Here is a 26,902-nt window from a genome sequence, read left to right as displayed (position 1 = left end):
ATGGCAGATTTCCTTCCCTAAAGGACATTAGTGAACCAGATGGGTCTTTACAACAATCAATGAGAGTTTCATGGTCACCATTACTGATACTGGCTTCATATTCCAGATTTATTAATTGAACTTAAATTCCACCAGCTGCCCATGGTGGGGTTTGAACCCATGTCCCCAGAGTAGTATTATTATTATAATTATAATGCTGGAAAAACTCAGCAGGTCTAACAGCACCTGTGGAGAGAGAAACAGAGTTAACGTTCTGAGTCTGTGTGACCCTTCTTCAGAGCTGTTTTTATTTCAGATTTCCAGCATCAGCAACATTTTGCTTTTATCCCCAGAGCATTAGCCTGGGCCTCTGGGTTACTTGTCCAGTGCATTTACCACTTTGCCACCATCTTCCCCGGAAATTTTGGCATTACTATCTCCTTTTTTTGTTCATCCTTGGGACCTGAACAGTATTTCTTGTCCATCCCCAGTTGCCCTTTAATTGTTCAGCTGTCTCCCTCTTTTTTGTCCTCTTTTTCTCTATACAAAAATTGTATAATACTCGGCATTGTAGATCCTCAGATAAAGTTTACAGGACAGAAACAGGCCATTCTGGCCCATCTGTCGATGCCAGTGTTTATACTCCATATTAGCCTCCTCCCATTCCTCCTTCATCTCACCCTATCAACATAACCTCCTATTCTTTTCTTTATCATGTATTTATCTGGCTTCCTCTTAAATTCATCAATGCCATTTGCCTCAATCACTCCTCCTAGTGGTAGCAAGTTTCACATTCTAACCACTCTCCAGATAAAGATGTTTCTCCTGAATTCCCTATTGGATTCATTAATGGTTATCTTATATTTATGGCCCTTACTTCTGGTCTCTCTGACAAGTGAAAACGCCCTTTTCTACATCTATTCTATCAAATCCTTTCGTAATCTTAAAAATGTCTATCAGGTCAAGCAATTTCTCAATCCAGAAACTGGCATGGTCATTTTTCCAATGTTGCTCCACAATTTATCAAAATTCACTTTCACACTTTGCTACAGTGGGATTTGAACTCTCAAACTCTGGATTAATAGTCTGGAACCTTTGGGTTACTAATCCACAACCTCTGTATTACCTCTGGTTTACTAACTCACGACCTCGGGATTACCTTTTGGGTTACTTATCCACCACCTTTGGATTACCTCTGGGTCAGTCCACAACCTCTGGATTACCTTTGGTTTACTAACCCACAACCTCTGGATTATCTCTGAGTTACTAGTCCTCAGATTCTGGATTACTTCTGGCTCAGTAGTTTCCCAATGGAATGTCATGTGAAAGATTCCCCGACTTGAAAATTAGTTTCTCTTGGAATATTGGATTTTTTAATCCACTGTAATTATGAATATATGACAGGAAAAAGTCTATCGAACATGTTGCGCGCTCTAATGCTGACAAGGCAAAATGAGGTGGTACTACCAACACCTGCTCCTCTCCTCTCCACTCCCCTCTCATTACCATGTTACCTCTGGGAGGGGCAAATAAAGAGGGAAGAAAACAGGACCAATAAGGGAAAAAAATGCCCTGAAAAATTCCTCTCTGACACTGGAGTATTGCTTTCAGTTCTGGTCACCACACCATAGGATGTGAATGTCCTTGAGAAGGTGCAAAGGAGATTTACTAGAATTGTTCCAGGGATGAAGGATTTCAGCTACAAGGTTAGGCTGGAGAAGCTGGGGTTGTTCTCCTTAGGATAAAGGAGATTGAGGGAAGATTTGATTGAGGTGTACAAGATTATGACAAGTTTAGATAAGGTACACAACGGAAAGCTGTTCCCATTAGTTAATGGTGCAAGAACTAATGGGGCACAGATTTAAAGTTTTGGACAAGAAATACAAGGGGAGACAGGGGGAGGAACTTTTGTACACAGCAAGTGGTAATGAACTGAAGCTCACTGCTTACAAGGCTGGTGGAAGCAGAGACAAACACTGATTTCAAAAGGAAAGTGGATGGGCACAAGAGGGAAATAAACTTGGAGAAATGCAAGGGAAGAATGGAAAAATGGGACTGACTGATTTGCTCGACAGAGAGCTGGCATCGACACGATGGGCCAAATAGTCTCCTTCTGTGTCATAATGACTCTAAGACTCTCCCCTCAGGCAATCAAACCCAGTTCATGGACATCTCACATGCTTAGGGCTTCTTTGTGCTGTGAATCAATGCTTCTTAACGCACTTCTTCTGCTGCCTACCACTCTACAGGAATGAGTACGGTTCCTGAGGTCACCGTCGCTAGGCACTGTGGTTTGCGGGTCTTTGGGCTTTCGCTGATTACCAATAAAGTGACGATGAAGTACGACAGCAATGAGGTGGTGGACCACGAAGCTGTCCTGAGTATTGGCAAGAAGAGGGCAAGGCTGTTACAATGCCTTGTAACAGAGCTGGTGGCGCGTATGGAACGCAACCCGACTGCTAACGTACAGGTGAAGAAATGAAATGGATCCCAGGGCCAACAAGAAAGCAAAGGCCCCTTAATTTTTGGAACATAAATTTGAAGCGTATGTAACTGTTTAAATTGTATCACTCTGGTAGCTGCATCTGCACAGCCTTCACATTGTGAATTACAATAAAAACCTACTTATTATCAGATTGATAAATCATAGCTTTACACAGCTCTCATAATTTTGCACTGCTCAGTTCCATTTTGAAGATGGAGTAGGAGGGGAGAGAGGGTAACAATTGGCTTCTTCGAAGAATTCTACCATTCTGCAAGAAATACATCCCTGTTTCGGTGACCCGGCAACACTTTTACTCCCCTGACCCAAGCATTCTCCTGTCTCACCCCCACTGCTACTACCCCCCCTTCCCTGCCTCTCATCCCCCCCATTCTTAACTGAGAACTGACCTGTTCTTTACATTGCATCAGGAGTCCAGAGGCTCCCCTAGTTCGCTGGACATGGGTCTGTGCCTATGACAAACTCAGGGGCAAGGCTGCCATGGAAATGAGACTCAACTTAATCATATCTGGCCCTCCCACCTCAGGGGAAAGGAAGGTGCTCAGTGAAGCTGGTATTAAGCCGTGCTTCTAAATACCCCTACAGGAGGAGCCTGCAAGGACCAGAGAGGCAGGGGAAGCTAAGTGCTATTTTCATTTGTGATTCCTTTATAGATGACCAGGCCTGGAGGCGTACTGGCTACTGCTGTCCAGTTGAAAGCAGAAGGCCTCTAATATTCCATTCCTCCAATGACCCTGTTAGTCTTCAGTCCCTTCTTTCTTGTCCCACCTTTTCATGACCCTGCCTGATCTCTCCTCTACCAATCCTGCCTTAGGATCCTGGAATGATGGCTAATAGACAATAGGGTACATTTCGCAAAGACTGACAGGAGCGTGGATCCTGGAATCATGTCCAAGCAACATTGCCTTCCTGTCAAACAAAGAATTCTTGCTGACAGTGGGCATTCATTCACTTTATCCTAATAACAAGGCTAATGGAAATTAAATTTGTGCTAAGGTAATGAAAAGGTCTAACTAAAAAAATAATAATTTGACAATACAGCAGCAATCACTGCACCGCAAAATTAACGGCCCCGATATACTTCTCCACAGAGCCCAGGGTACACTCAGTTTCCATGGGTTATGGGAGAGGGAATGGCGATGTATACCCATTGTATTGTGTCATCAATGCTTTACATTGCATGTAGAGTCCAGAGGCTTCCCTAAGTAGACATGAGTCTGTGCCCATGGAAGGCTCAGGGCCAAAGGAGCCCTGGAAATGATACTATTAGTGGGCTGGATTTTCACTGAGTCAGGATGACTTGGGAGCCTTTGAAAAATGGTGGGCAGGACCTGATTCCAGGATTCCTAACCCCATTCCTAAACTGCCATATTTCGGGAGTGCCGTCTAGTTCAGGTCCTAACCCCGCACCCGGAACTTCCAACCTGGCCAGCTCCTCTGCAGAGATAGGTATGTCTGACTCCTTTGCAATTTTCATAAAGTCGGGCCTGGATTTTAAAGAGTTGTGGATCATGGCCTGTCATACAAGTCATGAACCCTGGTCTGCATGAGGGGACCTTTTAAAAGGTGAGTTCAAAAGGTCCACCTCCTGCCCCACATGCCAAGCTATGGCACACCACCCACCCCCAATGGCCCTCATGCCCCCTATGCCAAACTATGTCACCCCACGCACCTCACTTGGGCCCCTCATACCCCATGGCAAGCTATGCCCACCTGCCCACCTCCCATGGTCCCTCATGCCCCCTATGCCAAGCTATGGCATTGCTATGTCCATTGACCCAACATACAGTGTATAGAACCAATGAAACCTATAGTGAGAGTAGGATGTGTATTTAAAAAAGCTTTTTAAAAAAGTCATTCATCCATTACTTTCCATTATGTTTTCACTACAGGGCAATAATCCAGACCCATTAAAACTTCAATAACTGAAATCGCAAGCTCTTGAAACCACTTAACCTTGTGTAAATAAACATTGTGAAATTGACAGCAGAGATCAGAGCACCTGAGCTGTCAATCAGGCAATGTTTTCACTGGGCCTCAGGTGTTTCAACAAGAGTAATGGATTTCTGGTCTCTCAGATGAGATTTTGGCAGACTATGAGATGACTAAAAAGGCTATCCTAAGCGCTTATGAGTTGGTGCCCAAAGCATACCGACAGGAATTCCAAACGCTCTGAAAGCAGCCCGAGCAAACTTACATCAAGTTTGAAAGGGTCAAGCAACTTTCTTTTGACCAATGGATATGACGCTTAAGATAAATTCCGCCTATGAAAGCCTCAGAGAGTCAATTCTCCTGGAGGATTTTAAAAGCTCACGCCCCCTTAAAACCTACATGGAAGAGCTAAGAGTTTCCAAATCAAGGCGGGCAGCCCTTGTAACAGATGACTATGAGTTGATCCGCAGAACCCTGACCCAAAGTAAACAGGGATCTGGTAATTCTCACAGACTAGGGAGAGACAGAAGAGAGGCAGACAATGCTAAAGCAGAGAAAAGGGGAATGATAAAGGAAAGGCATGTCACAATAAAACTAAAACAAAAACAAAAAGTGCAGGAAAACCTCAGCAGGTCCAGCAGCATCTGTGAAGACAGAAACAGAGTTAAGGTTTCTAGTCCAATACGACTTCGAAGAAGATATTAAATCTCAACAAACCCAGCAGTTTAGCTGCAAAGTCCACTGAAAATAAGATGCCAGTGGAAGACCCAGACTCCTTACCAGAGATTAAAGCCAGTTACAATTCACTAATACCATAGAAATAAGATTTGTCGGTATGCCTGAAACAAAGCTATTAGACCATTGGGTTGTAGACGTGGCCGTTTAAGGGTGAAAATCAGTGCAAGCAACCCAGGCAGGCAGTCAGGGACATTTGCAAAGCACGGGCAATTCTGTACAGCAGCTTGTGGGCATCAACCATTGCGGCTACAGAGATAGCAACCTGGTTGTCAACTGAAATTTGGGGAACAGAAACACAACTAGAGTCCTAACCCTAAATGCTAGTGAATGACCAAGCCCTAGACAATACCTAATCAGAATTTTTAAAGGGAGGAAACACTGGGGTGTGGACAAATACCATCCCTATGCCTGACCCCAAAAAGAACAGAGAAATTCAGTACTGTAAGGCCAGGAACTACCGCCCAAAGAGAAAACCTAATGCTTTATCTAGAGTTTAACAGAGACCACAATCACTTTGTTTCAAAACTTAAACAAGGCATATTCATAATAGTAAGGTTAAACATGTGTGTGTGTGTTTTTATTTTTATTTGTCACCTTTTAATGAAATGTTCCCATAAGTCACGTTTCATTCTGCGTACTCATGGCAAATATTAATGTTTAACTCATTGCTGGATTAATACATTGGACTTTTAAAAGTCAGTTTTGTTAACCGAAGCAAGGGTACAAGGAGAGTGCAAGAGGAGGACCCTGGGACAGGCAGTTAGTAGCACCTAGAGGAGAGTGTGAGAGGAGGGCCCTGGGACAGGTAGTCAGCAGCACCTAGAGGAGAGTGTGAGAGGAGGACCCTGGGACAGGCAGTCAGCAGCACCTAGAGGAGAGTGTGAGAGGAGGGCCCTGGGACAGGTAGTCAGCAGCACCTAGAGGAGAGTGTGAGAGGAGGACCCTGGGACAGGCGGTCAGTAGCACCTAGAGGAGATTGTGAGAGGAGGGCCCTGGGACAGGTAGTCAGCCGCACCTAGAGGAGAGTGTGAGAGGAGGACCCTGGGACAGGCGGTCAGCAGCACCTAGAGGAGATGGCGAGAGGAGGACCCTGGGACAGGCAGACAGCAGCACCTAGAGGAGATTGCGAGAGGAGGACCCTGGGACAGGCAGACAGCAGCACCTGGAGGAGATTGTGAGAGGAGGGCCCTGGGACAGGCACACAGCAGCACCTGGAGGAGATTGTGAGAGGAGGACCCTGCGACAGGCAGACAGCAGCACCTGGAGGAGAGTGTGAGAGGAGGGCCCTGGGACAGGCAGACAGCAGCACCTAGAGGAGAGTGTGAGAGGAGGACCCTGGCACAGGCAGCCAGCGGCACATAGAGGAGAGCAGAGGGCCTATAAAAATAGCACGAGAAGCGGCGAGAGTTCTAGAGCAGAGGTGACTGAGGGAGTTTGCGGAGGAGAGAGGAGGTTTTCCTTTCCTTTTTTACCTTTCCTCAGGAAGCAGGGCCTAGTGAGCAAATTAGAAAAGTGTAATATTTTTAAACAAGTAGCTATACTTCGATTTAACTGAGAAGCACCAGCAATAAGGGAAACTTAGGGCCAATATAATAAAGTAAGATAAATAATCCAAAGTAGAATAAAGTTAACATAAGGGAAGTAGAGTTAAGACATGGCAGGGCAGCTCAGTTGAGTAGAATGCATGTCCTGTAATATGTGCGAATTCATGGTCGCTACCGGTGTCCTAGTCGACCACATGTGCAGGAAGTGCTGTCAGCTGCAGAAACTTGAGCTCCGGGTTTCAGAGCTCGAGCGGCGGCTGGAGTCACTGTGGCACATCCGCGAGGCTGAGACTACGTGGATAGCACGTTCAGAGAGGTGGTCAAACCGCTGCTTAACAGCCTGGAGACAGGGAGGGAATGGGTGACCACCAGGCAGTCCAAGGGAAGTAGGCAGGTAGTGCAGGAGTCCCCTGGGGTCCCACTCACCAAATCGGTTTTCCATTTTGGAAGCTGGTGAGAGCGCTGGCTCTTCAGAGGAGTGCAGTCAGAGCCAAGTTTGTGGAACCACAGGCGGCTCGGCTATACAGGAGGGAAGGAAGAAGAAAGAAAAAGAAGTAGTAATAGGGGATTCATTAGTTAGGGGAACAGACAGGCATTTCTGTGGCTATAGATGTGACTTCAGGATGGTGGTTGAAGTTCAATGAAGATCAATGTGGAGAAGTGTGAGGTGATACACTTTGGTACAAAGAACATGGAGACACAGTATAAAATAAAGGATACTATTCTAAAGGGTGTGCAGGAGCAGAGAGACCTGGGCGTATTTGCACAGAAGTCATTAAAGGTGGCAGAACAGGTAGCAAGAGCTGTTTTTAAAGCATACAGTATTCTAGGCTTCATTATTTAGAGCATAGAGTACAAGAACAGGGAGGTTATGATGAACTTATATCAGACACTGGTTAGACCTCAGCTGGAGTATTGTGTACAGTTCTGGGTGCCACACTATAGGAAGGATGTGAACACCTTGGAGAGAGTGCAGAAGAGGTTTACAAGAATGGTTCCAGGGATGAGACACTTCAGTTATGAGGAAAGATTGGAGAAGTTGGGACTGTTTTCCTTGGAGCAGAGAAGGCTAAGAGGAGGCTTGATAGAAGTTTTCAAAATCATGAGGGATCTGAACAGAGTAGATAAGGAGAAACTGTCCCTGTTCGTAAATAAATCGAGAACCACAGTTTTAATGTGTTTTGTAAAAGAAGCAAATGCGAGGTGAGAAAAAACTTTTTCACACAGCGAGTAGTTAGGGTTTGGAATGCACTGCCTGGAAGTGTGGTGGAGGCAGGTTCAATTGAGGCATTCAAGAGGGCATTGGATGATTATTCAAATAAAAACAATGTGCAGGGCTACAGGGAAAAGGCAGGAGATTGGCACTAAGTTATAATGTTCAGAGAGTCGGTGCAGACACGATGGGCCGAATGGCCTCCATCTATACCATAACATTTCTGTGATTCTGTTTGTTGCCTCCTTGGTGCCAGGGTCAAGGATGTCATGGAGCAGCTGCAGGATATTTTTCTGGGGGAGGGAGAACAACCAGAGGTTGTGGTCCACATTGGTACCAATGACTTAGGTAGGAAGGGGGATGTGGTCCTGCAATCAGAATTTAGGGAGCTAGGTAGAAAATTAGCAAGCAGGACCTCTAATGTAGTAATGTCCGGATTACTCCCAGTGCCTCGTGCCAGTGAGTACGGAAGTAGGAAGATAAAGTATATGAATGTGTGGCTGGAATGATGGTGTACAAGGGAGGGCTTTAGATTCCTGGGACACTGGGATTGGCTCTGGGGGAGATGGGACCTGTCCAAGCCTGATGGGTTGCACCTGAACAGAGCTGGGAGTGAGTTCTTTTGCTAGTGCTGTTGGGAGGGCTTTAAACTAACTCGGCAGGGGTATGGTAACCAAGAGAAAATATTAGAGAGGAATACCAGGGTATACAAAATACCAGAAGGGACAGATAGCACTGGTATAGAGAATTGTAAGTTAATAGGTCAAGTTGGGGTGAAGGAGAAAGAAATAAAATCTAAATTAGGGTGACTATGCATGTATGTGAATGCACGGAGTATAGTAAATAAGACTGGGGAGTTACAGGCGTAGGTTGCCGTGTGGAAATATGATGTTGCGGCGATGACAGAGACCTGGCTCAAGGAAGGGCAGACTGGGTGTTAAATATTCCCGGGTACAAGGTGTTCAGAAAAGATAGGAAAGGAAGGAACGGAGTGCGGGTGGCGGTATTGGTCAAGGAGAGCTTTGCAGTGCTGGAGAAAGAGGATCTCCCAGAGGGTTCAAGGACAGAATCAATTTGGCTAGAGCTAAGGAACAAAAAGAGTGCAATTACATTGCTCGGTGTAGTCTATTGACCGCCAAATAGTGAGAAGGACGTAGAAGAACAAAACTGCAGGGAAATTCCAGGAAGATGTAATCATTATAGAGTAGTTATAATGGGGGACATTGTGTTCTGGAACGTTTTCTACAGCAGTATGTGTCCAATTCGACAAGAAAAGACGCACTGTTGGACCTGGTTCTTGGAAATGAGGTGGGCAAGCAGATGGGGTGTCAGTGGGGGAACATTTAGGATACAGTGATCATTGTATTGTACATTTTAGGATAATGATAGAAAAGAACAATAGACAATCCAGAGTAAGAAAAATTAACTGAACAAGAGCCGACTTTGATGGGGCAAGAACGGTGCTGGGCCAGATAGACTAGAACAAAAGATTGGTGGGTAAAACTGTAACTGAACAATGGGCTACCTTCAAAAAAGAATTGGTTCTGGCACAGTCAAAGCATATTCCATCGAAAGGGAAAGGTAGGGCAAACAAATCCAGAGCTCCCTGGATGAAAAAGGAGATAGAAATTAAGATAAAGAAGAAAATGTGTGCTTATGACAGGTGTCAGTAGAAAATACAATTGAGAACCAAGAGGAATACAGAAGGTTCAGAGGGGAGTTGAGAAAGCATATTAGAGAAGCGAAGAGGGATTATGAGAAAAGACTGGCAGCCAACATAAAGGGGAATGCCAAAGTCTTCTATTGGCACATGAATAGTAAAAGGGTGATAAAAGGAGGAGTAGGGCCGATTAGGGACCTAAAAGGGAATTTACACATGGACAAAGGGGCCATGGCTGAGGTATTAAATGAATACTTGGCATCCGTCCTTACCAAGAAGGTAGATGCTACCCAGGCCATGGTGACAGACAAGGAAACTCTGTCACCAGGAGGGTTCAAAATGGATAAGAAGGAAGTGCTGAATAGACTGTTGGTACTTAAAATTGACGAGGCACCTGGACCGGACAAGATGCATCCAAGGATATTGAAGGAAGTGCCATCACATGGCTGACCAGGAATCTCTCCCGCTCTTACAACCTGCCATTGGCATGTGTTGGAAGGATTTGCAGGTTGATACTCAACCTGTTTGGCCACACTATGAAAACAGCTTCCTTGGTCATCATGTCCTGAAGTGGGATTCGAACCCACAACCTCCTGGCTCAGAAGTGAGAGCGTTATATCACATAATCACAGAATTTTTACAGTTCAGAAGGACCATGGCCCATCGAGTCTGGCTCTCCGAATGAGTAATTCACTTAGTGCCAGTCTCCCGCCATAACCCATAACCCTGTACAAATTGTTCCTTTTCAAATAGTCTAGTTCCCTTTTAAATGTCTTTATTGAACCTGTCTCCACCACACTCTCAAGCAGTGCATTCCAGACCTTAACTACTTGCTGTGTGAAAAATTTTTATCTCATATCACTTTTGCTTCTTTTGCAAATTACTTTAAATCTGTGCCCTTCTCGTTCTTGATCCTTTCATGACCGGGAGAAGTTTTTCCCTTGGGGTTATCAACCCTCCAGTACTAGCCTGGAAGTAAAGATCAATCTCCAGGACACTGCTGTATGCAACCCTGGAGAAAAACCATCGGGACATCAATAAGGTTTTTTTTGTCATTTTCTTCGAATATTTCTCTTTACCAGATGTAAAAATATTGAAAATGGGGGAAAATAGGCAAGCATCATCCAACTGAGTAATGAGTTATTTTTGCTTTCCAATATTTTGGAGCTGGAAAGCAATGTGACACAAGGGTGGACAGGTTGGCCTACTAATAGCAAGAGGATGGGGGACAAGTCATGTGATGAAATCTCCAGGAATACATTTAATCACAGTTGGCAACCATATTCTCCCTATCTACTCTGTCCAGAATCCTTATGCTTTATCTCCATCAAACTGACCCTTGTCAACCATTCCTCAATGAGTGTCTTCATCAGTCATTCTGCAACATGACAGGTCAGCAAAGGGCCAGACCTGCTGAGTTTTTCCAGGTAATTCTGTTATTGTTCCTAACCCTCAGTGGCCTCACGGCATTCACAGGTTGACATGACAAGTGTGCAGATCGCGCATGCGCATGCCAATCCGGGAGAGGCGCGCGTCCAGGGCATTTAATGCGCATGCGCGTGCGTCAGTCCCGAGCACTTAACGCCCGTGCGCCTGCGGGCCAGGTTTGGCAACACATGCGCAGGCGTAACAATAGTTGACCCGTCTGCCGGCAAATGAGCATGCGCGGCGACCAGGCGGCGGAGGGGGCGGCTTCGAAGGGTTAGGCGGCGGCAGGGATTGTTAAGAGGCCAGGGCCTCAGAGGCGGTGAGTAATCCGGGCCGGACCTCTGTGCAGGCCAGACCGGGTCCTGTGGTGCCATGAGAGGGGGGGGGCTGGAGTTATTTTATTTCAGCATTTAGTGGAAGATCCAACTCACTTTCTACTCCTAGGCCTCAGGCGTGAGCTGGGGTTTCCATAGCAACCAGCAACACCAAGCCTCCTGGGTCAATGACTCCAGTCAGGAACAGCAAGCAATTCCTCACATTACAACAGTGAGCGCACTTCAATTGGACCTCGTTGGCTGCAAAGTGCTTTAGATGCTTATATAAATGCACGTTTTTCTGCTTGCATTTATATAGTGTCTTTCAGGTCCTCGGGAACCCCCCCCCCCCCAACCTTCAAAAAGCAATTTTGTAGCCAATAGAGTCATTGTGGCACAGAAGGAGGTCATACAGTCCATTGAGTCCAGGCCAACGACAGCCCTCTTTGGAAGTGTGGTTACTGTTAATGTGGAGCAAATGCAGCAGCCAATTTGTGCGCAGCAAGGTCCCACATAAGGCAATTAAATAAATTATATTTTTTCTTCATTTTATGGGATGTGGGTGTTGCTAGCTAGGCCAGCGTTTATTGCCTATCCTTAACTGCCCTCGAGAAGATGGTGGTGAGCTACTTTCTTGAACTGCTGCTGTACCTGTGGTGTAGGCACCCACAGTGCTATTAGGGAGGGAGTTCCAGAACTTTGACCCGGTGATCTATCTCCAAGTCAGGATGGTGAGTGACTTGGAGGGGAACTTGTAGGTTGTGGTGTTCCCATGTATCTGCTGCCCTTGTCCTTCAGGAAGGTAGTAGTCATGGATTTGGAGGGTGCTGTCTAAGGAGCCTTGGTGAATTCCTGCAGCGCATCTTGTAGATGGTACACACTACTGCTACTGTGCGTCGGTGGTGGAGGGAGTGAATGTTGTGGATGTGGTGCCAATCAAGTGGGCTGCTTTGTCCTGGATGTTGTCAAGTATCTTTAGTGTTGTGGGAGCTTCACTCATCCAGGCAAGTGGGGAGTATTCCATCACACTCCTGACTTGTGCCATGTAGATGGTGGATATGCTTTGGGGAGTCAGGGGCTGAGTTATTCGTCTCAGGATTCCTAGCCTCTGAACTGCTCTTGTAGCCACAGTGGCTAGTCCATAGAACCATAGAAAAGTTACAGCACAGAAGGAGGCCATTCAGCCCATCTTGTCCATGCCAGCCCAAGGACACCCAGGTGCCCTTTCTAATCCCACCTTCCTGCACCCGGCCCATAGCCCTGCAGCTTACAGCTCTTAAGGTGCAGATCCAGGTGCTTTTTAAAAGAGCTTAGAGTTTCTGCCTTTACCACCAACTTGGGCAGCAAATTCCAGACACCCACCACCCTGTGCATAAAAAAGCTCTTCCTCATGTCCCCCCTACACCTTCTGCCACTTATCTTGAATCTATGTCCCCTGGTTCTAGAATTCTCCACCAAGGGAAACAATTTTATCCTGTCCACTCTATCTATTCCTCTCATAATTTTGTACACCTCAATCAAGTCACCTCTCAGTCTTCTTTGTTCTAAGGAAAATAACCCCAACCTATCCAATCTCTCCTCGTAGCTACACTTTTCTAACCCTGGCAACATTCTTGTAAACCTCCTCTGCACTCTCTCCAGAGCTATTACATCCTTCCTATAATGTGGTGACCAGAACTGCACACAATACTCCAGTTGTGGCCTCAGTGTTTTATACAATTCCAACATTATATCCTTACTTTTATATTCTTTACCTCTGCCAATGAAGGAGAGCATTCCATATGCCTTCTTTACAACCTTGTCTACTTGAACTGCTGCCTTCAGGGACCTGAGTACTTGTACACCAAGATCTCTCACTTCATCTACCCCTCTTGGTATATTCCTATTTACTATGTAATCCCTGTAACTGTTTGACCTCCCTAAATGTATGACCTTACATTTTTCTATGTTAAAATCCAGTTCAGTTTCTAATCAATGGATGTTGATAGTGGGGGAGTCAGTGATGGTAATACCATTGAACGTTAAGGGGTGATGGTTAGATTCTCTCTTGTAGGAGATGGTCATTGCCTGGCACTTGTGTGGCATTAATGAAACTCGCCACTTGTCAGCCCAAGCCTGCATTTGGACATGGACTGCTTCAGTATCTGAGGAACCACGAATGGTGCTGAATATTGTGCAATCATCAGTGAATATCCCCACTTCTGACTTCATTATGAAAGGAAGGTCATTGTTGAAGCAGCTGAAGGTGCTGGGGCGAGGACACTACCCTGAGGAACTCCTGCAGTGATGTCCTGGAGCTGAGATGACTGACCTCCAACAACCACGACCATCCTCCTTTGTGCTAGGTATGAATCCAACCAGCGGAGAGTTTTCCCCCTGATTCCCATTGACTCCAGTCTTGCTGGTGCACCTTGATGCCACACTCAGTCAAATGCTGCCTTAATGTCAAGGGCAGTCACTCTCACCTCACCTCGGGAGTTCAGCTCATCTGTCCATGTTTGAACCAAGGCTGTAATGAGGTCAGGAGCTGAATGATCCTGGCAGAACCCAAACTGAGCGTCAGTGAGCAGGTTATCACTAAGCAAACGCCACTTGATAACACTGACCCCTTCCATTACTTTACTGATGATCGAGAGTAGACTGATGGGGTGGTAATTGGCCTGGTTGGATTTGTCCTTTTTGTGTACATGACACACCTGGGCAATTTTCCACATAGCCAGATAGATGCCACTGTTGTAGCTGATGTTGGTTGAGGGAAATATATTGGTTAGGTCTTCTCTGCTCTGCAAAATAACACACCAGGTCTTTTTATGTCCATATTAACATACATATGAACATCTGAATTAGGAACAGGAGTAGATCATTCAGCCCCTGAGCTTGCTCCATCCTTTGATTAAAATAATGGCTGATCTGCTTGTTGCCTATACTTTCCTGGTTCTAGACACAGGGGAAACATCCTTCCTGCTTCTACCTAAATCGAACCTGGTAAGAATATGTTTTCATGAGATCACCTCTCATTCTTCTAAACTCCAGAGAATTAAGGCCCAGCCTATTTAATCATTCCTCAAAGGACAATCCCTCCACCCCAGGAATTAATTTTTGTTTTGAATTTCCAGCATCCATAGTATTTTGCTTTTATATTATTAATTTAGTGAACCTTTAGTGTACTCCCTCTGTGGCAAGCATGTTTTTTCTTCGATAAGGAGACTCAAACTGCACAGCATACTCCAGATGTGGTCTCACCAAGGCTCTATGTAATTGCAGGAAGACATCCTTTCTCCTATTCTCAAATCCTCTTGTAATAAAGGCCAACATACCATTTGCCGCCTTAATTGCTTGCTGTACTGCATGTTAGCTTTCGGAAACTCATGAACAAGGACGCCCAAGTCTCTTTGAAATTCAACATTTCCCAGCCTCTCACCATTTTAAGAAATACTCTTTTTTTCCTGTTTTTCCTACCAAAGTGGGTAACCCCACATTTCTCCACATTGTATTCTGTCTGCCAATTTTTTGCCCACTCGCTTAGCCTCGCCAAATCCCCTTGAAGCATCTTTGCATCCTCCTCACAACTGGCACTTCCACCTAGTTTTGTGTCATCTGAAAACTTGGAAATATTACCTTTAATCCCCACATTCAGATTGTTGATATAGATTGTGAATAGCTTGGGCCCAAGCACTGATCCTTGTTGTACCTCACTAGTCACAGCCTGCCAACCTGAAAATGACCCATTTATTCCTGCTCTTCGTTTTCCATCCGTTAACCAGTTCTCAATCCATGCCTGTATATTCTGTCCAATTCCAGGTGCTCTAATTTTGTTTACTAACCTCTTGTGTGGGACCTTATCAAAAGCTTTCTGAAAATCTAAATATATGACATCCACCAGTTCCCCTTTATCTACTCTGTTAATCATCATGCCAATGATTTTATTTCATTCGTTCATGTGACGTGAGTGTTACTGGCTAGGCCATCGTTTGTTGCCCCTCCCTAATTACCCTTGAGAAGGTAGTGGTGGTGAGCCGCCTTCTTGAACTGCTGCAATCCACGTGGTGTAGGTACACCCACGGCACCATTAGGGAGGGACTTCCAGGACAGTGAAGGAACGGCAATGTAGTTCCAAGTCAAGATGGTGTGTGACTTGGAGGGAAATTTGGTGTTCGTGTTCTGATGCATCTGCTCTCTGCTGCCCTCGTTCCTCTCAGTGGTAGAGGATGTTGAAGGAAGAGGCTTGGTGAGTTGCTGCAGTGCATCTTGTAGATGGTGCACTGTAACAGCATTGTGTACTAGTGGTAGGCGGAGTGAATGTTTAAGGTGGCGGATGGGGTGCTGACCAAGAGATGCTGTGTCCTGAATGGTGTCTAGTTTCTTGAGTGCTGTTGGAGCTGCAATCATCCAGGAAAGTGGAGAGTATTCCATCACACTCCTGACTTCTACCTTGTAGATGGTGCAGCCTTTGGGGATTCAAAAGCTTCAGAATTCCCAGCTCTGACTTACCCTTATGGCCACAGTACTTATGTGGCCAGTTCAGTTAAGTTTCTGGCTAGTGGTAACCTCCATGACATTGATGGTGAGGAATTCCGCAGTGGCAGTATCATTGAACATCCAGTGGAGATGGTTACATTCTCATTTGTTGGAGATGGCCATTGCCTGGCACTTAAGTGGCAAGTAACATTCGTGCTTGTTAAATGGTGGAGCAGGCTTGAGGGGCTGAATGACTCCGGCTCCTAATTAATTCTTGCCACACATTAGTCCAAGCCTCAATGTTTTCTAGGTCTTGACGTATGCAGGCACAGAGTGCTTCAGTATTTAAGGAGTAGTGAATGGTATTGTACTTAATACTGTGAAATCATCAGCGAACATACCCATTTCTGACCTTGTGATGAAGGAAAGGTCATTCATGAAGCAACTGGATATGGTTGGACCTAGGATGCTACCCTGAGGAACTCCTGCAGCGACCTCCTGGGGCTGAGATAACAGCTGCAACCATCTTCCTTTGTGGTAGGTTTGATTCTAACCAGTGGCAAGCTATCCTCTGATTCCATTGACTTCAATTTTGCTAGGGCTTCTTAATTCCACAGCGGGGACGGTGGCACAGTAGTATATGCATGACTAGTAATCCAGAGACCTGGGCTAATGCTCTGGGGGCATGGGTTCAAATCCTACCACACAAGCTGTTGGTGGAATTTAAATTCACTTAATAATGCCTGGAATTAGAAACTAGTTTCCGTAACGGTGTCCATGACAACTATCATCGATTGTTGTTAAAAACCCGTTTGGTTCATTAATGCCCTTTTAAGGAAGGAAAATTGCCATGTGGCCTACCTGTGACTCCAGGCCGACAGCAATGTAGTTGACTCTTAACTGCCCTCTAAAATGGCCTAGCAAGCAAGTTCAAGGGCAGTTAGGATGGGCAGCAAATGTTGGTCTTACCAACAACGGCAGAATTGACCCTTATGACTCATCCATGGAAGACTGGATCCAGTACAGAGAGCGCCCAGGTTTTTATTTCATGGTGAATGAAATAACAGTGGAGGAGAAACAGAAAACGATTCTTTTAAGTGTCTGTGGTAGCAAGACACATAACCTCATCCACAGTCTGATGGCCCCAAGTGCACCCAATTCTAAATCATCTAACAAATTGGTAAGCCTCGTGAAGATGCATTTTGATCCAAAGCCATCAGTAATTATGCAGAGATTTAAGTTTAACTACAAAGGAAGGGCCCTCAGAGTCCATCGCAATTTATATAGCGAAGTTAAAACAGTTGACTGAGTACTGCGACTTCGGAGAAACACTCAGTGCATGTTGCAGGACTGGTTGGTTTGTGGTGTTCGAGACAACGCCATTCAGCGCTGTGTACTTGCAGAAGTTAATGTTGATTTGACGCGCGCCATGGAAATAGCGCTCGCAATGGAAAATGCTGAGAGGGACTCACAGGCTTTACAGTGTGCAACGTGACACTGTTCTTCAGTTGGGGTGGGAACCTGCCACCAGGTGTGGCACAGAAACCAGAGAGACAGCTGTGAAGCAGGAGACAGTGGATGTAGAGAATAACCAGAGTAGTCAGAAAGTGAACCATGATATTCCTAGCAAAGCTCAAAGACTTACTGTGGGAGATAGTTTTCGTGCAGAATTTTGGAAATGGACTGAGTCGGGTTCCTGGTATAATCGTCTCTGAAACAGGACCTTTGTCATGCCAAGTGGAAGACTGGATTGTTCGAAAACATGTGGATCATCTAAGAAGTAGAGAAACATTCCAACAACCAGCTATTCCACCTGTAATTGATGTCGAACCTTTAATCCCTGAGGTGACTGATTTAGAATAGACATACCTGATGTCTCTGAATTACCTAATCCTGAACTGCCACTGTCTAAGGATGTCCCTGCCGCTGCAGTTCCTGATCATGTCAATCCAGTGGGAGAATCTCAAGTGATAGAGTTACATCACTCTAATCGAATTAGAAAACTACCTGAGTCTTAATCTTTAATCACATGACCTGTGTATATATGTAAATGTTGTGGGTTAAAGTATTCTTTGTAAATAGGAAATGTAAAAAATACTAAAGGGGAGGAAATGTAGTGACTGTAGGTATAACCTTTCCGACTGCCTTTAGGGGTCAACAGAAGTTGAGCTCGACGTATGAGCCCTAAGCGCGGCTAATCTTGGGGGCGGAGCTTTCTAGTCATGGACCTGGTTCAAGCATGTAGCTTCTAAACAAACCCTCTGCAATAAAGTTATTTGCTTCAAGTAAGAAACCTCTCCGGTACTTCAAGTTCATTACAAAGACATTCCTTAAAACCTACCTCTTAGACCAGGGGTCAGTAACCGTTCAAAAGTGGTGTGCTAAGTCTTCATTTATTCAACCTAATTTAAGGTTTTGTGTGCCAATAATGAATTTAACGTTTATAAGGTCACTATATATAATTAAGCTATTGTTTTATGTCAAGTAAATAAGATTTTTAAAATGCTAAAGAAGCTCCATTTTAAAATTAAATTAAAATGCAGATCTTGGCTGTTTAGTGTGATCCTTGCCCTTGCTTTTCCTTGCTGAGTTTTCCAATGTACAGCATGCATTCAGATACTTTAAGCTACACACGGCTTCTGAGTGATCAGTTGTTAGCCGGCTCTGAGAGGGACAGAGGACTGACTTCACGTGTGAAAATACCTGTTCACACAGGTGTGTGGGTCCAAATACTGAAAGAATTGCCAATGCAATTTTCTTCAAACAGTTAAATTTCACTGCAGGGACGTCCAGCAGGTTAGAACAGAGGCCCCATCATCCCTCTCAGTAGCTTGAAGTGCACTCTGCAGATCTTTAAACTTTTGATATCCATAATTCAGCTTCGTCAAGAAGGGTTTATTCGTGCTTCATCTGAAAATGTCATTGAGCATTTGATGTGCAGCAAACAACATTTTCACAACAGAAAGCACAGACAGCACGGTCCTTCTTTTGAATAACTCATCTGTCCAACAAGGCTGAAATGAACAGACATGTAACTTTGCTTTCTTAGGAGCTGATGTTTCATCAAATGTGGCCCTCAATTTATGGTGAAAAAAATCATGACAGATGGCATACACAACATCAAACGCAGTTCCACATTGTTATACTGATGTAAGCAGCAAATCGGGACTTAGCTATCCCAGTAATGAATAAAATTCAAGCGTTTACTATTTAAATTCTATACATTTTTTTATCAATGTAACAGACCTTCTTGGGATAAGTAAGTGATAAAATATTAGATTTAGAACTTTTTGTGACCTTAGTTGGCTGAGCAGTGTGAGTGCTACTCAAAATCATCTCTGCCACGTGTCTGATAGGTTGCCAACCCCTGTCTTTGACCAAGCTTTTGGTAATCTAATCTAATTTCTCTCCTTGTAGCTAAGTGTCATATTTTATTTAATAGTGTTCCTGTGAAGTGCCTTTGGAAATTTTACAACATTTTTTGCTATATAGATAGCGTTGGTGGTACCAGCAGCGGTGTCGTCATTGTCAGTGGGACAGTGGCAGATACAAACCCTGTGACTGTGAAAGCTTGAATCTATGAACTCACAATATACTGTATTATATGTGTGATGATAGATGTATATTTTTCTTTTTGTGATGATGTCTGTGTTGAAAGCTGTGGGTGTGTGTCCAGAGTAAATTAAACAGGGGGTTGTTTACTAGAGACAGATTGTCTGTGAGGCACTAAGAGATGGAAGGTTAAAGGTGTTAGGTTTGTGCATTTGTAATGAGAAGTTATGGTGGGTTTGAATTACAAGTAAATAGGCTGGATCTGAAACTTGCATTGAGATAACTTGGGAAATTGGTTTTTCCGCTGTTGAATTTCAAAAGGGAGTTGAGAGGTGACCGGGAACATCTTACAGGGGTTCCATGAGTAAACAGGGGAAGGTGTATTAAATTTTGTGACCCAAAAGTAGATGCCAAATTGAAAACATGAAAGATTTTTATATTTGGCGAAGTTGAGTTTCAAAGAGGTGTTTGAGGACAATGAAACCTGAGACAAAAGGGGAAAAAGATATTTAAGGAGAGGGTTGTTTAACTGTAGAGAGTTGATGTGGGGGGATGCCCACTTAAGACAGCTTATGTGTGCTGGAGTGCTGAAAAGCTGTGAAAGATTTAAATTGAAGAAAGCAACTTAGTGCTAAGCCAGGATAGCCTTTGTTTGAGGAAACAGTTTGTTTCTGAACCCCCTTTTGGAATTCCACATCAGAGCGGAAGTGTCTGAGAAAAGCCGTGAGGTGTACCTTTATTAAAGTGACAACAATTCCTTGACTTGGGTAATATTTACTCCATTTTTATGGTTAAAAAATCTAAAAGGTAGTTTAATTGTATACTTTTAACCGAGCATATTTTTTGGGAGGAGTTCTGTTAAGACAGTCTGTTAAGACTGTTTTAACTGTGTAACTTTTATCTTGCGTGCTTAAGTTTTCTTTAGAATTTTAAGAAAATAAAAGATTTATTATAAAGGTGTTACTGGCATTCTATGCTTTTGAGGTCAGTAGTTCTTCCTCCTTGTTTTCACAATTTTAAATAAGTGTTTATGATCAACGAGACAGACTTCACTCGGGAGTCTGGCTTGCTCAGCAATAACATCAGCTGTGGTCATCACAAATATTTGATAATTTGCTGTATTATCCACAGGGCCTTTGAACCAAGATGGCGACAATGATCGAAAGCAATACCTGTATTGTAAAATCCTTAGAAAAGGAATTTGATATGATAGTAAGTATCAAGAGTAATAATGTTGTAATTTGTTGACATATTTTAAATCAAATCACAGAATCACACAGTGCAGAAGAGGTCCATCGAGTCTGCACCGACACATGAGAAACACCTAACCTACCTACCTAATCGCATTTACCAGCATTTGGCCCAAAGCCTTGAATGTTATGATGTGCCAAGTGCTCATCCAGGTACTTTTTAAAGGATGTGAGACAACCCACCTCCACCACCCTCCCAGGCAGTGCATTCCAGACCGTTACCACCCTCTGGGTAAAAAAAGTCCTTCCTCTCGCACACCACCCCCCCCCCCCCAAACCTCCTGCCCCTCACCTTGAATTTATGTCCACTCGTGACTGACCCTTCAACTAAGGGAGAACAGCTGCTCTCTATCCACCCTGTCCATGCCCCTCATAATCTTGTACAAATTGATCAGTCTTCTCTGCTCCAACAAAAACAACCCAAGTCTCTCCAACCTCTCTTCATAACTTAAATGTTTCATCCCAGGCAACATTCTGGTGAATCTCCTCTGCACCCCCTCCAGTGCAATCACGTCCTTTCCATAATGTGGAGACCAGAACAGCTGTGGCCTCACCAAGGTTCTATACCACTCCAACATGACCTCCCTACTTTTGTAATCTATGCCTCGATTGATAAAGGCAAGTGTCCCATATGCCTTTTTCACCACCCCACTAACATGCCCCTCCGCCTTCAGAGATCTATGGACACACACGCCAAGATCCCTTTGTTCCTCAGAACTTCCTAGTGCCATGCCATTCATTGAATACTTGCTTGTCAAATTACTCCTTCCAAAGTGTATCACCTCACACTTTTCCGGGTTAAATTCCATCTGCCACGTATCTGCCCATTTGACCATCCCATCTATATCATCTTGTAACCCAAGACACTCAACCTCACTGTTAACCACCCGGCCAATCTTTGTGTCATCCGCAAACTTACTAATCCTACCCCCTACATAGTCATCTATGTTGTTTATATAAATGACAAATAATAGGGGACCGAGCACAGATCCCTGTGGTATGCCACTGGACACTGGCTTCCAGTCACTAAAGCATCCTTCTGTCATCACCCTCTGCCTCCTACAACTAAGCCAATTTTGAATCCACCTTATCAAATTACCCTGTATCCCATGTGCCTTTGCCTTCTTTATAAGTCTCCCATGTGGGACCTTGTCAAAGGCTTTGCTGAAATCCATATAAACTACATCAACTGCACTACCCTCATCTACACACCTGGTCACCTCTTCAAAAAATTCAATCAAATTTGTTAGGCTTGACCTCCCTCTGACAAAGCCATGCTAACTATCCCTGATCAAACCTTGCCTCTCCAAGTGGAGATAGATACTCTCCTTCAGAAATTTCTCCAATAGTTTCCCTACCACTGACGTGAGACTCACTGGCTTGTAGTTCCCTGGCTTATCTCTACAACCCTTCTTAAATAGCGGAACCACATTAGCTGTTTTCCAGTCCTCTGGCACTTCCCCCGTGGCCAGAGAGGAATTAAAAATTTGGGTCAGAGCCCCTGTGATCTCCTCCCTTGCCTCCCTCAGCAGTCTGGGACACAAATCATCCGGACCCGGAGATTTGTCCACTTTTAAGCCTACCAACACCTCCAAAACCTTGTAACTCCCTATATCAATTTGCTCAAGAACCTCGCAGCCTCTCTCCCTGAGTTCGATACCTTCACCCTCATTCTCTTGGGTGAAGATGCATGTGAAGTATTCGTTCAACCCTCTAGTGATGTCCTCTGGCTCCACCCATAGATTGCCCCCTTGGTCCCTTATGGGCCCTACTCTTTCCCTGGTTATCCTCTTCCCATTGATATACTTATCGAATATCTTGGGATTTTCCCTACTTTTACCAACCAGAGCTTTCTCATATCCCCTCTTTGCTCTCCTAATTGCTTTCTTAAGCTCCACCCTGCACTTTCTGTACTCCACTAATGCCTCTGCTGATTTGCTTCCCTTGCACCTGCTAAAAGCCTCTCTTTTCCTTCTCATCATATCCTGAATATCTCTGGTCATCCATGGTTGTCTGGACTTGTTACTCCTTCCTATCACCCTAGAGGGAACATGTTGAGCCTGTACCCTCCCCATTTCCTTTATGAACACCTCCCACTGCTCCTCTGTAGATTTCCCCACTAGTAGCTGTTCCCAGACTACCTTGGCCAGATCCTGCCTTATTTTACTAAAATCCACTCTCCCCCAATCCAAAACATTTTTTTGCAACTTGTCGATTTCTTTGTCCATAACAAACTTAAACTGTACCATGTTGTGGTCACTATCACTAAAATGCTCGCCCACCACCACCTCAGCCACCTGTCCGGCTTCATTCCCCAGAATTAGGTCCAGCACTGTGCCGTCCCTTGTTGGACCCTCTACATATTGACCTAAAAAGTTCTCCTGTACACATTTCAAGAAATCCACTCCATCCAAGCCCTTAACACTATGTCTATCCTAATTAATGTTGGGAAAGTTGAAATCACCTAATATAATTACCCTATTGTTATTGTTTTTACACACCTCTGCAAATTGTGCACTTATTTGCTCCTCAATTTCCTACTGACTATTTGAGGGTCTATAATAAACACCTAATAATGTGGCTGCTCCTTTTTTTATCCCTAAGCTCTACCCACAAAGCTTCATTCGACGCCCCCTCCAAGATATCATCTCTCCTTACTGCAGTAACTGACTCCTTAACTAATAATGCAATGCCTCCTCCTCTTTTACCCCCTCCCCTGACTCACCTGAAGATTCTATATCCCAGAATGTTGAGCTGCCAATCCTGCTCCTCCCTCAACCACATCTCAGCTATGGCTACTATATCACAATTCCACGTGTCAATCCTCACCCTTAACTCATCCGTTTTATCAGTAATACTCCTGGCATTAAAGTAGAGGCCATCCAGCCTTGCCTTACCTCCTTGAAACTTAATGCAGCTGTACTCCCTCTGACTTGATTGTTTTACTGTATTATGATGTGTCCCTATGCTGCTAACATTGTGTCCCCTCCCCCTGCCGAATTAGTTTAAACTCCTCCCAACTGCACTAGCAAACCCGCCCGCAAGGATGTTAGTCCTGCTTTGGTTCAGATGTAGACCATCCCGCTTGTACAGGTCCCACCTTCCCCAGAAACGGCCCCAGTGATTCCTATCTAAATCCTTCCCTCCTGCACCAACTCTTAAGCCACGTATTCACCTGCACTATTCTCTTATTTCTGAGCTTGCTAGCACGTGGCACAGAGATTACAACCTGAGAGGTCTTGCGTTTTAGTCTACTGCCTAACTCCCTGAATTCTTGATGCAAGACCTCATCCCTCTACCTACGTCATTGGTACCAACATGTACCATGACCTCTGCCTTATCATCCACCCCCTTCAGGATGCCTTGCAGCCGTTCAGTGACATCCCAGACCCTGGCACCAGGGAGGCAACACACCATCCTGGAGTCACGTTGACAGCCACAGTAGCGCCGATCTGTTCCCCTGACTATAGAATCCTCTATTACTATTGCTCTTTCTCTCTTCCTCCCCTCCTGTACAGACAGGCTGCTTGTGGTGCCAGAAGCTTGGCTCTGTCTGCACTCCCTGGAGGAACCAGCGCCCTCATCAGCCTTCAAAATGGAATACCGATTTGCGAGCGGGACCCCAGGGGGACTCCTGAACTACTTGCCTGTTTCTCTTGGACTGCCTGGTGGTCACCCATTCCCTTCCTTCCTCAAGTCCCTTCAGCTGCGTTGTGACCACCTCTCTAAACGTGCTATCCACGATGCTCTCAGACTCGCCGATGCTCCAGTGTCCCCAGCCGCTGTTCCAGCTCTGAAACCCGAGCTTCCAGGAGCTGCAGCTGTACATACTTCCTGCACACATGCTGGTCCCGGGCACTGGAAATGTTCCCGGCTTCCCACATGGAGCATGAGGAGCACACCATGGCATTGAGCTCTCCTGCCATGACTTACCCCTTTTAAGTAAACCTTTAAAATCAATTACCCTAGGGCCCTTCTTTCCTGATCCTAGTTACTACGGAATATACAAACTATAGACCACAAAAAGACCTTAAACTATAAGCGATAAAAGTAGTAAATACTTATCCGACCTTACCCACTACTTACCAGTCATTCCTTTCCCTTGTAGCCTCTACTACTGCAGCAGGTCAAGACCACTTTCTGAAGATTTAAGAAGTTGGATAGCAAAGAAAAAATACAAAGAGCACCTCTTCCCCTATGTACCGAATTCCCACTGTGCGCCAAATTGCCAATACCCACATTCACTCTGGCTTTGTCTCACTCACGATGAGCTCTCTCCCCTGTTCGTGTGCAAGCACACTGTGTAGTGTACTTCTAAATAGTCCCTTTCTTAAATAGAGCTGAGATGACTCGCACTAGTTAAGCTTCAAATAGTAATCAACAGCTATTCAGGCCTAATCAGGTGTCAGCTGTGGCTCAGTTCATAGCACCCTCACCTTTGAATCAGAGGGTTGTGGGTTCATGTCCCACTCCCGGAAAACCAAGAACTGTGATTGTACTCGAAAGAGTTGCAATCTGTGACTGTTGATAATTCGAAAGAGTTTCAGGTGATTGACAGTTAACTATCACACAGTCAGCTGAGTCAGCTACCTTACCAACCTTTTAACTAGACTACTGAACTTACAAAAATTAAAGAGAAAGACTTACCAGTTCAATTCCCACTGTGCACCAAATTGCTAATACCCACACTCACTCTGGCTGTGTTTCACTCAGGATGAGCTTTCTCCCCTGTTCACATTCCCAAGGCTTTGAAAGACTGGGAATAACATTGCACACTTGTACTACTTTATTGAGATTGCTAGTTTCTTTTTCACAGTGCATTTGATGATTGTGTGACTAACAACAGCATCTCGGGCCTCTCACTGACCATATGTGGTACGACAGCAGAAGTCATAATTTTTCTCAACCATTAGAAAACCTACATGGCACTTGATATTCAAACTACTTCCCCTGATTATTGAAGCCGAAATCCAACTAGTGAGTACAGTTCCAGATCTGAAAGAAGAAAAAGACTTACATTTATAAAGCACCTTTCATAATCACAGGACACCCAAAAGTGCTTTACATCCCAATTAAGTACTTTTGAAGGGCAGTCACTGTTCTAATGTAAGAAACACGGCAATCAATCGAAATGTGATAATGACCAGATAATCTATATTTGTGATGTTGGTTGAGGGATAAATATTGACCAGAACACCAGAGGACTCCTCTGCTTTCCTTTAAAAAATGCAATGGGATCTTACACATACTGCACTGATTTTTGTGTTCGAGTGCTGAAGTTTGGATTTAGTTCTTTGACATCCTGAATAGGCTTCATTTGTAAGGCAGCTGTACCCATTTGAGTTAGAGGTATAATTAGCTCTTCTGTCGTCACCATAGCAGTTCCCACTGTCAGATCAATTCTCCCCTTGCTGTCCTGCAAGTTAGATTGTACAATATAAAGTAGACCTGGTATCCTTTGTAAACTGCTTTTTATTAGGCTTTATATCTATAAATGGCATGCACAATATTTCTCCATGGAGTATTAGTTATATTCCATACATGAGCAAGCTCACTATAACCTACATCTAGAGGAAATCTTATATTTCACTTTTATAGCCAACTGAACAAGCAAACTGAGCTTGAAATTATCAATTCCCATCCAAAGGCCTCTCCTCCAATCATGCAGCACTCTTTTAGCACTTCACTCAAATACCTACCTAGTTTATGCACCCAAGTTAAGGAAAGAGGTTTGAACCTTCTAATTCAGATCAGAGTAAGCCAACCTGATACAGGATCACTTTTTTTAAATTCATCTGTTAAAACACCTCTCTAACTGCTCTTACTTTCTGCATTTTTTTTAGGATTATAGTCAGTGGGAGAGAACAGATAGACATGGAAGGAGTCGCAGTGCACAGACTTCTTCACTTCCACCTATCAAGTGGTCACCAGAAGCTTTAGGAAATCACTGGGCGATTGTGAAGAAAGACAGGGAAAAATCAGCAGCACATCGTGCTGCTCAACAGCAGAATAAGTCAGAAGGTATTCTTCAGTTTTTTGGCCTTCATCGCATCTGTTCTGATGCTGCTACCTTCACAATGGGGTTTCTGACATGTGTTCCTTTTCCCTCAAGTGAGGATTCTCTTTTTTCCCCCGCCCCCACCAACACTGTTTGACAGAGCCCTCAACTGTGTCCAACCCATTTCCCACACTTCTGCTCTTACCCATTCCCCACCCTCCAAGGACCGCGATTGGGTTCCCCTTGTCCTCAGTTCCCACCCCACCAGCCTCTGTATTCAAAGGATTATCCTCCACCATTTCCACCAACTCCAGCGTGATGCCAAGACCAAAC

General features: G+C 44.6%; 2 protein-coding genes across 3 annotated transcripts in view; both read left to right on the top strand.

Moving 5' to 3' along the window:
* Positions 1-2,624, top strand: part of LOC144688405 (purine nucleoside phosphorylase-like) — a 29,810-nt gene extending 27,186 nt beyond the window's left edge. Inside the window, exon 6 of the mRNA XM_078554898.1 lies at positions 2,229-2,624. Coding sequence (XP_078411024.1) covers positions 2,229-2,461 — 233 coding nt within the window. The 3' untranslated portion in view covers positions 2,462-2,624. The remainder of the gene's footprint in view (positions 1-2,228) is intronic.
* Positions 2,625-11,231: 8,607 nt separating this feature from the next.
* Positions 11,232-26,902, top strand: part of LOC144688403 (uncharacterized protein C20orf96-like) — a 49,970-nt gene continuing 34,299 nt past the window's right edge. For both annotated transcript variants that reach the window (XM_078554894.1, XM_078554893.1), the window contains exons 1-3: positions 11,232-11,316; positions 20,453-20,533; positions 26,415-26,592. In XM_078554894.1, coding sequence (XP_078411020.1) covers positions 20,468-20,533; positions 26,415-26,592 — 244 coding nt within the window. In that variant the 5' untranslated portion in view covers positions 11,232-11,316; positions 20,453-20,467. The remainder of the gene's footprint in view (positions 11,317-20,452; positions 20,534-26,414; positions 26,593-26,902) is intronic.

The sequence above is a fragment of the Cetorhinus maximus genome, chromosome 13 (assembly GCF_964194155.1).
Source record: "Cetorhinus maximus chromosome 13, sCetMax3.hap1.1, whole genome shotgun sequence".
NCBI classification, from domain to species: domain Eukaryota; kingdom Metazoa; phylum Chordata; class Chondrichthyes; order Lamniformes; family Cetorhinidae; genus Cetorhinus; species Cetorhinus maximus.
The sequence above is the reverse complement of the archived record's forward strand: the minus strand, read 5'-3'. Positions and strand labels throughout refer to the sequence as shown.